Source organism: Myotis davidii, unplaced genomic scaffold, assembly GCF_000327345.1.
Source record: "Myotis davidii unplaced genomic scaffold, ASM32734v1 scaffold1597, whole genome shotgun sequence".
Taxonomy (NCBI): domain Eukaryota; kingdom Metazoa; phylum Chordata; class Mammalia; order Chiroptera; family Vespertilionidae; genus Myotis; species Myotis davidii.
This window is the reverse complement of record NW_006289394.1, coordinates 394,249-403,488: the sequence shown is the minus strand read 5'-3', so window position 1 is coordinate 403,488 and position 9,240 is coordinate 394,249. Positions and strand designations below refer to the sequence as shown.

Here is a 9,240-nt window from a genome sequence, read left to right as displayed (position 1 = left end):
CCAAATCAGCCTCTCCGGTGGTGTGGCAGTGCCTAGGAAACCGCATCTCTTCAAGCTCATGTGACCTGTGCCCTCACGCCTGACGCTACGGAGCCTGTTGAGTCATCATGCAGAAGCCGAAGCAGCATCCTACTTAATACCATGTGCAATGTAGCCCCCAAAGAGTATCCTTTAGCTCTTGGGACAATTTTTCAGAACATCTGCCCACCCACCCCAATGACCATGCAGGACGTTAGGAAACCCATGGGGCTTTGGGGAGATGCTCCCTCAGTGTCTGGCTGGGTCTGACACTTGCTGGCCCTGCTAGTTCACTCTAGGAAGGATTTGTCAACAGCTCTTTCCCGAGGGCGAGCCGGCTGGCAGGAGCTGAAGAGAGGATTCCTTGTCTGTCTTGTTGGAACCCCCACTCAGAGGGCGGGCTCCCCTCCTGCCACCACACCCAGACCCACCCAGCATCCCTGCAGCCAGCGTTCCCATGACAGCACTTGCTCTTGTGAAATCATCCTCGTGCCTAACTCTCCCACGAGATCATAAGACTTTTTTCAAGGAAAGCATAGCATCTTGGGCAGGTTATACAGTGCTTAGCTCTTAGAAACGCTTCATGGATTCAAAATACCAAACGCCTTTCCAGAGGATAGTCATGAAGCAAAGGTGGAATCACAGACCTGCCCTTCATCCTCACTTGCTCTTTGGCAACTCACCTTTGTTCTGTCTGCACCTTCCGGAGCCTGAGGAAAGAGGCAACTTGCTTCCAGACTTTTTTTTTGCCCTGGGAACCCACAGCAAAGGCTGAAGAGCCAAGAATGCAGACCAAAATGGCCAGATCCAACTCTTTACCATTCCTGTCCCCTGGCCTGTTCAGCTCAGAGAAGCTTGTGCGAGCCCCTTGTGGGACCACAGGTCTCCTCGCTTCATTGCCACCGTTTCACTCTCTGGAAAAATAAACACTGGGGAGATTCATGGACAGGCGTGTGCCGGCGGAATTCAGAAGCTGTGTGAGCAAAAGCTTTGAACTTACTCTTTAGCTGTGATGTAGGAGTGGCCATGCCCTCTCCTGGGGTACCCATGGCTGAGCTGGGCCTCTTCACTGGGCATCTTCACTAGGGACCGCAGGACACCTAACAGCAGAGGCACACGGCATCATGTAATGCATCCAGAGCATCCTCCTCCTCATCCCATAAAGACCCCACAGACACTCCCACTAGGCGACCAGGAATGACAGCTGGGACCTGGTCTCTCTTTGTGAGAGGATGTGTACCTGCTTCCGTCCTTGCTACCAAGTGGAAATGGCTCAGGTTTCTAACCCCTTCCACCAACTGAAAATTAAGTTCAAAGAAGAAACAAAAGCAAAATGCTTTCAAATTAAGTTATTATTTGGGGGAGGGAGAGATATTCTCTATTTGCCTTCAATTTGACTCTATGCAGTGGCTCTCAACCTTCCTAATGTCACGACCCTTTAATACAGTTCTTCATGTTGTGGTGACCCCCAACCATAAAATTATTTTCGTTGCTACTTCATAACTGTAATTTTGCTACTGTTATGAATCATAATGTAAATATCTAATATGCAGGATGTATTTTCATTGTTCGCGACCCACAGGTTGAGAACCGCTGCTAGAGAAACAAGCAAAATGCATTTTTATTATTCCTTCCTTTCCTTGGCCCAAGACTGTGGTTAATAACAGGAGTTATTCCTCTCTAGCGGTATTATTTGATATCAATCCTTGGACAAATAGGAGGCTGTGGTGACCTACTGTGTGTGGCCATGCACAGCACCCTCCCAGCCCACTTTTCAACAAAGAAAACCACCCCCTACAGGTGCCTGGTCTAATCCACATTCACCCCCCAAAATGGGCTGAAGGAGCCCATAGCTTGACTTTCATAAAAATTTCTTGTCCCTCCCGCTGAAATCAATTTCTGCTTCTCCCTTGTTCAAGTCTCATGACTGGGATTTAATGTGTGTGTGTGTGTGTGTGTGTGTGAAATTTAATCTATAATTTAATAAAAACTTAATCTAATAGACAAATAGACAAAAAGCTCATGAACGGCAGTGGGCGTGATTAAAGTGTGCTTGTTAAAACCCAACCGCGGTTTCTCTTCTCCCCTTGCTATTATGTATTTTTCTTTCCTCTTATTGTTCTCCTGCATTTCAAAGGTCTGGTCCCCACAGAATTATATTAATGAGCCTGTTTGGAACAGCGGGAGAGAAGTGGGAGGCAGAGTGGAGAATTCACCACCTGACCCCTTCCACAGGGGCAGTCCCTGTATAATTAGTCCTTCCCGGGGGTAAAAAAGACATTAGGGCTGAGCTCACTGATCAGCTCAGGGGAATAATGTCGGGGTGAGCCCCGTGTTCAAAATGACAGACACGGCACTCCATCCATTCCGGGTTAACTTGTTGTGGTGAAGCTCTCCCTCCAGTTCAGAGCCGCGGGGAAGGGGGAGGGACAGCAACGCCCCTCCCAGGAGAAGCAGTCCTTCCAGGGACAGGCACTGCTGCTCACAGTGGGCTCTCCCAGGGCCTCTGCTCTGCTGCTAGGCAGTCTCCAGAGAACATCGAGGAGACTTTATGAACCTTCAGAGGTTGGAGAATGACAAACACGGAGGAGTTCTGTGATGGTCAAGCATCGGGGAGGCGATGAGGGAGGGTGTGTGGTCACCAGGCCCCCGGCCCTGCCCTGAAGGAACAGGCCTCCCTGTGCCCGGAGACCCGGGCTCTGCTCTGCAGGACCAGGCCTCCCTGTGCCCGGAGACCCGGGCTCTGCTCTGCAGGACCAGGCCTCCCTGTGCCCGGAGACCCGGGCTCTGCTCTGCAGGACCAGGCCTCCCTGTGCCCGGAGACCCGGGCTCTGCTCTGCAGGACCAGGCCTCCCTGTGCCCGGAGACCCGGGCTCTGCTCTGCAGGACCAGGCCTCCCTGTGCCCGGAGACCCGGGCTCTGCTCTGCAGGACCAGGCCTCCCTGTGCCCGGAGACCCGGGCTCTGCTCTGCAGGAACAGGCCTCCCTGTGCCCGGAGACCCTGGCTCTGCTCTGCAGGACCAGGCCTCCCTGTGCCCGGAGACCCGGGCTCTGCTCTGCAGGACCAGGCCTCCCTGTGCCCGGAGACCCGGGCTCTGCTCTGCAGGACCAGGCCTCCCTGTGCCCGGAGACCCGGGCTCTGCTCTGCAGGACCAGGCCTCCCTGTGCCCGGAGACCCGGGCTCTGCTCTGCAGGACCAGGCCTCCCTGTGCCCGGAGACCCGGGCTCTGCTCTGCAGGACCAGGCCTCCCTGTGCCCGGAGACCCGGGCTCTGCTCTGCAGGACCAGGCCTCCCTGTGCCCGGAGACCCGGGCTCTGCTCTGCAGGACCAGGCCTCCCTGTGCCCGGAGACCCGGGCTCTGCTCTGCAGGACCAGGCCTCCCTGTGCCCGGAGACCCGGGCTCTGCTCTGCAGGACCAGGCCTCCCTGTGCCCGGAGACCCGGGCTCTGCTCTGCAGGACCAGGCCTCCCTGTGCCCGGAGACCCGGGCTCTGCTCTGCAGGACCAGGCCTCCCTGTGCCCGGAGACCCGGGCTCTGCTCTGCAGGACCAGGCCTCCCTGTGCCCGGAGACCCGGGCTCTGCTCTGCAGGACCAGGCCTCCCTGTGCCCGGAGACCCTGGCTCTGCTCTGCAGGAACAGGCCTCCCTGTGCATGAGAAGGCAATGCTCTTACCTCTGGATGGGGTCGTCCTCCGACTGCAGCTGCCCTATGTATGAAGACTGTTTCTCATCTCTTAATCTTTCTTTTTTTCCCCCTGGTCTTGAGTCCCATGTTAGTCATGAGTTTGGATTTCTGAGGGGTCATCTGTGATTGCTTAATTGGCGTGAATGGAACCAACTTCATTTCTCCCCTCAAAAAGTCATGGCTCACTATGGCTTCTGTTTTCCTTCATCCTGGGGAAGCCATTTATTTTCAACGCTGGTCCCTCCGCTGTAGGGTCGCTGGTTAAAATACAGGATGCTAGTTGTGTTTGAATTTCAGAAAAACAATAATTGTAGTACTTTAAAAGTGATGAACTGTGGCTCATTTATAAGTATAAATATGTCCCTTTTACTGCATGAGACCTATTTTTACTGAAGAGATTATATTTATTTATCTAACATTTCGATGGAACTGGGCCCCTCACAGCCCCCCTCATGCAGCCTCCAAGGGTTGAAGAGCCTCCGGGCTCAGACCTAGAGCCCATCGAGGCCCACCCGCTTCCGGTCAAGAAGAGGAATAGAACACCCCTGGACTTCCGAAGCTGGGCTCCCTGATTTCGTTGTGATGTTCTCAGAGCTCACTGTCCCCCGGGGAGAGGCAGATAAGATTTTCTCTTTGAAGGTAGAATCTAACGGAAAGCAGGGCTGATTGAACCTGATTACCAAACGTGTAGATGCCAGAAGCGTTTCCGTGGGACAGACAGCTACCTCTGCCCACCAGCTCTCCGTAACTATTGTGAACAAACCAGACAAAACACCACCAGAATCAGTCAATCTGAGCCTTCTCATCCCTGAGCACGTAGACTAAATGGCCACTAAGTTCTCCTTCCTCATAACATACAAGGGCCCCACTCCTGCCAAATCCTGTGGGTGTCCAGTGACCATGTGGGATTGTCCTGTGTGAGGACATACTGAGCCAAGGCATCACTGGAAATGGCCAGGGAGAGACATAACAGAAAGAGGGGTGTTCATCCCAGTAGGTGAGACAGGGAAAGCCTTTCTGGAAAGGAGAGAAAACGTAAATTGAGACCTACATGAGAAGGAGTCAGCCATAGAAAGACGGAGGAAGAGACTGCAGACGGAGAGAAGAAGCAGTGCAAAGGCCCTGAGGCAGGACAATAGAACATGACTTGGTCTGGGTTCCCAGGACTGAGGCTGATTCAGGAGATTTTGCTCAAAAGTCCGGAAGGATACAAGCTCTCGGTGTCCACGGATTTGGGGAAAGCAGTTTCAAGCTGAACCTTGGGGCCATGCCCAGTAACTCTCACAAAGGCCTGTGGCAGGTACTGTTCTGAGCCAAGAAGCCACAGGTCTGTGTGAACCAGGGCTCGACAGCTGAGTCCTAGATGATTGGCAGCAAGACCAGTGAGGAGGGAGGGACTGACCTGGATCTCGGGGGAAGGGGACGCGTCCAGCCTCACTCCAGTCCCCGGGTGCCGGGTGGTCATTCAGGGGAACCTCGGAACCAAGGAACCTCGGCCTGAGAATCCCACCACATCCTGTCTCCTGGAAGTGCCCCCCAAGTTCCCTTTGACTAGGCTCCTAGGCACTGTCCTTGGACTGGCCTAGACTCAGGCTCTATTCTAGGACCATGCCAGGCCCTGCCTGCCCTCACCCTCCACGTTTCCTAGTGACTTGTGACAGCATTGCGCCCCCTGCCCACACACACACACCCCAGGCTGACAGCAGGGGCTCCAGAGTCCCAACTGCCTGCATATCATCTCTTCACTCTGTGTCACTTTGGGCAAATCATAAATCCCTTGGAGCCCCATTGCCTGCATCTAGAAAGTGGGGCTAATAAAAGTATCGACTCCGGAGGTTAGCGATGTGAGTTCAAAGAGACCATGCTCACCACGTGTTGACACAGTGGCCGGTACAGAATAAGTTTAGCAACATCGTGTGAACCGTACCAGGAGGCTGCCTGACCCATTACCCCGTTGGCCCAGCTCAACCTGCCTTGAGTTTAGAAGTGGCCGCCACCTCTCCTGTCCCAGCTCCTGGTTAGAGCTTGTGCCAAGTCACACCTTGCTGGCCACTGACTGGCGCTCTGCTGCCACCTGGTGGGCCTGGCCTTGCACCACAAGCCCACCTGATGAAGCCGCGCTGAGGGCGGGCACTGATTGCAGAAATGCCTCTTTGATCTTTTCAAAACCTTCTGCTCACAGTGCTCAGGGCCAGGGCCCACTGTACTCATCTTCCTTGGGACTTAGAACCTTCTTCAGTGCTGGTCACTGTCCTTAGATCGTCATAGCCTCGGGCTTCGCCCCTGAGAAGCCAGGCCAGGCCCTACTGCCCTCACTCTGCCCACTTCCAGGGACTTCCTCTTCTCCATCCCCAGCCCCCCATTTCCCCCAAGCAGGGGCTCTGGAGTCCATACTGCCTGCAGTTCATCTTTTCAATCTGTGTGACTTTGGGGTGTGAGTGTTAGGGTCTCCTGGGAGGAACGCAGAAGGCCAACAGTGCTAAGGGATTATAAATGTATTACGTCATCTGGAGACCAGGTGGGCTGAGCCCCCAAATGACGCCAGCACCCAGCGATGGGGAGTCAGGGATTTCAAAGGACTCTAGGCGGGCTTTCCGGGCAGGCGGAGAGTTCTCTGGGCGGTCAGGGTCCCGGGAATCCTGGGAAGGTCGGGAGAGGAAGGAGAATGGTCTTAGCAAGTGAACTGTGACCAAAGCGAAAGGGAATGTCCATTGTGAGGTGGCCTAGAGGTCAGTTCCCAGGGGAGGGGGTATCGATTCAACTATTTGATCAGACCTAACAGTGGGTTCTTGCTCCCTCACACACACCCCAACAGAAAATTCTAGACTGTGATCAGTGAAGGACATCGCTGTGAGTGGGTTTAATGCTGCTGCTCTTTCATAGGAGACGTGGAACAAACAGAACTGGCTGTGTAGGAGGCCGCGAGGACAGGCAGGCACACCTGAGGCGGCTGCAGGATCCTGGGCCGACCAAATGGCCTTCAGCCCCAGCTCCTGTTACACCTGCGTGATCCTGGGCACGTTAACCTCTCTGAGCGTCAGCAATCTCATCTACAAAATGGCAATAAATAAAAATTACAAAATTGCTGTAAAAATTAAATGAGAAAAGCATCCAGCACAGAGCGTGGCAAGTTGCTGACGTTTGAGAAAAGCGGATGCCACTGGGACTCCCCTGCAAACGTGCCAACAGCCTTGGAGGGAGGGATAGCGGCTCATCCCCTCAGCTCCCCGTCAGCTGTGGCCTGAGCACGGCTGCTGCTCATCAGCTGAGTTACTGCCTGCGGAGCCCAGGGCATGGGACCGAGCAGCGCTGAGGGTGGAGGCCGTGGTGAGACGGGACAGACAGAATGAAGTCTGTGCACATGGGCGCCCACCAGGAAAGCCCAGCAGCCTGGGGGCACCTGGAGGACAACCGGAGCCCCTCCTCCCTGAGACCCAAGAGCAGGAGTGGTCGCTGCTGCCTCAGGCTGGATTCCCGGGAAGGAGCTGGGGGGACGCCATCACTTTCCACCCCAGTAGGAAAGTCGTCCCAGGAGAACTAGCATGGTCCCCCACACAGGCACAGACACTGGGGCGGGGTGGGCACCGTGGCCCAGGTCCCCACGCTCCGGTGGCAGGGATGAGCCCAGTAAATCAGAGACGGGACTTAAACACCCCTGGCCGCTCTGACCAGGGTCTCTGGAGAAGGGTGGGCTTGCAGGGCTGCATTGGAATGACTTTTGAGGTGGAAAGTAGTGAGGGGTCAACCTCAGTGTCCACTGCAATGTCACCCCGGATTCCTGCCCAGGACACAGCGGGAATATTGGCTCTTCTCGGGGCAGGAGGTACAGGAGAGGGTTCTCGGAGGAAGAAGAGCTTCGTTGGAGTCTGGAAAGGTAAGCAGGGTTCACAGGTGTGAGGTGGGAGGGGGCAGTCTAGTCAGGACTCAGGGTGCCAGGGGAAGGTGACATCCAGGTGGAAGGGGGCGGCTCAGAGGCTCGGAACAGCCTGGCAGGTTTGGGGAACGGCCATAGCTCTCTCCTGGCTGGAGCTCAAAGTACCAGAAAGAAAGTGCTGCCCCGAGGCCTGGGGCCTGAATCTCGAGGCTCCGGGAGCCCATGCTGAGGCTGACGGACTTACTCTGCAGGCTGTGTCGGGTCACAGAAAGTTTTTAGAAAGGGGGGAAAAATGGGGCTGACCAGACTTGGGGTCATGAAAATATCTTCCTCCCAGGTGGCTGCGAGGCTTACACGTGTTGTTGTGTGTGAGCACATTTTGTAAACGGAACACCGTAATGACAGGCGCTCTAGGAGCAGCAGCTTGTGCTCAAACGCAGGGCGTTGGGCTGGTGGCGTGGAGCGGTGGGGGGAGCAAGCCCGGGCTTTGGATTCTGGGTCAAATGCTGGCTACAGCAAGGACTGGTTGTGTGTCCTAAATTACCCAAGACACTCAGCCTCAGTTTCTTCATCTGCAGAATGGGAACACATTAGCTGCGTCTCGGGGAGGCTGTGGGGTGAGGGTTCACGCGTCTGGCAGGGAGTAAGCTCTTGGGCCAGGGTTCTTTGGTTGCTAGCGACAGAAGGTCACCTCAGGCTACTAATGATGTAGGGGGGCCGTGAAGGTGTCCCCCAGAACTAACACAAAGCCTGAGCAAAGCAGGTCTGAAGAAGGAACGGAACTGAGCGGCCCTGCGGACACAGGTCGAAGGAATTAATGGGTGATCTTTCCAGTTGTTGCCATTAGGAGGTAATCAGCGCTAACCACGTTCATCCTTGTCTGTCTGCGCACAGTAATTAGATTCCTTGGAGGATCTTGTTTGGGTGGCTGGAGTCTCGTGCCAAATCCGTGCCCAGGCAGGGAATGGTCTGGAGCGGGGGTGCAGGGAGTGTGGTATTTAACACTCCCTCCAGGATGATGAAACAGGGAAGGGGAAACTTCCAGAGGGAATAAGAAGGAAGGGATGCGAGAGAGACAGAGACAGGGCTGTCCTCTACAGTGTTCAGCAAAGGGTGGCCGGCAAGTTACATGGGGCTCAGGCTCGGCTTTCTCCGAGCTTCTCCCTGGTCTTTGCTGCGTTCTGAGAGAGGAAATCCTGCAGGAGCCTGTGCAAGGCTGCCAGGTGCGCCTAGAGAGTACTGACCGAAGTGCAGGAGGCTGAGAGCAGAACCCACCTACCCCAAGCGTCTCTACTTGGGCCTTTCCCATGAGAGATACAGGGGTAAATAGAAGCAGGGGTGAACACAGGGGTAAACTAGAAGCAGGGGTGACTACAGGGGTGAATAGAAGCAGGGTGAATACAGGGGTAAACTAGAAGCCAGGGTTCAAGTCCTATCCTTGCAGGTTTTGGTTTTGTGCTATGTGACCTTGGACAAGTTACCTAACCTTTTTGAGCCTCAGTTGGCTCGACTGTAAAATGGGGATAATGATTTTTTAAGTTTAGGATTATCCGTATTTGCTTAGTTTCTTCCAGGTTGCAATGAGAGACCCAACGTGGCTTCAGATGAGGCAGAGAAAGGTATTCTCAGGAAGAACAGGGCATTTTCTAGGCTGAGCTTGTCC

The 9,240-nt window shown here is 54.7% G+C and overlaps 1 protein-coding gene across 1 annotated transcript in view; it reads right to left on the bottom strand.

The window, feature by feature from the left end:
* The window catches only part of MLANA (melan-A), a 15,808-nt gene extending 12,064 nt beyond the window's left edge, over positions 1–3,744 (bottom strand). Inside the window, exons 1-2 of the mRNA XM_006761610.2 lie at positions 3,692–3,744; positions 1,019–1,118 (exon numbers count right to left, since the gene is read on the bottom strand). Of these exons, the coding sequence (XP_006761673.1) occupies positions 1,019–1,095 (77 nt within the window). The 5' untranslated portion in view covers positions 1,096–1,118; positions 3,692–3,744. The remainder of the gene's footprint in view (positions 1–1,018; positions 1,119–3,691) is intronic.
* Between the last annotated feature and the right edge of the window lie 5,496 nt (positions 3,745–9,240).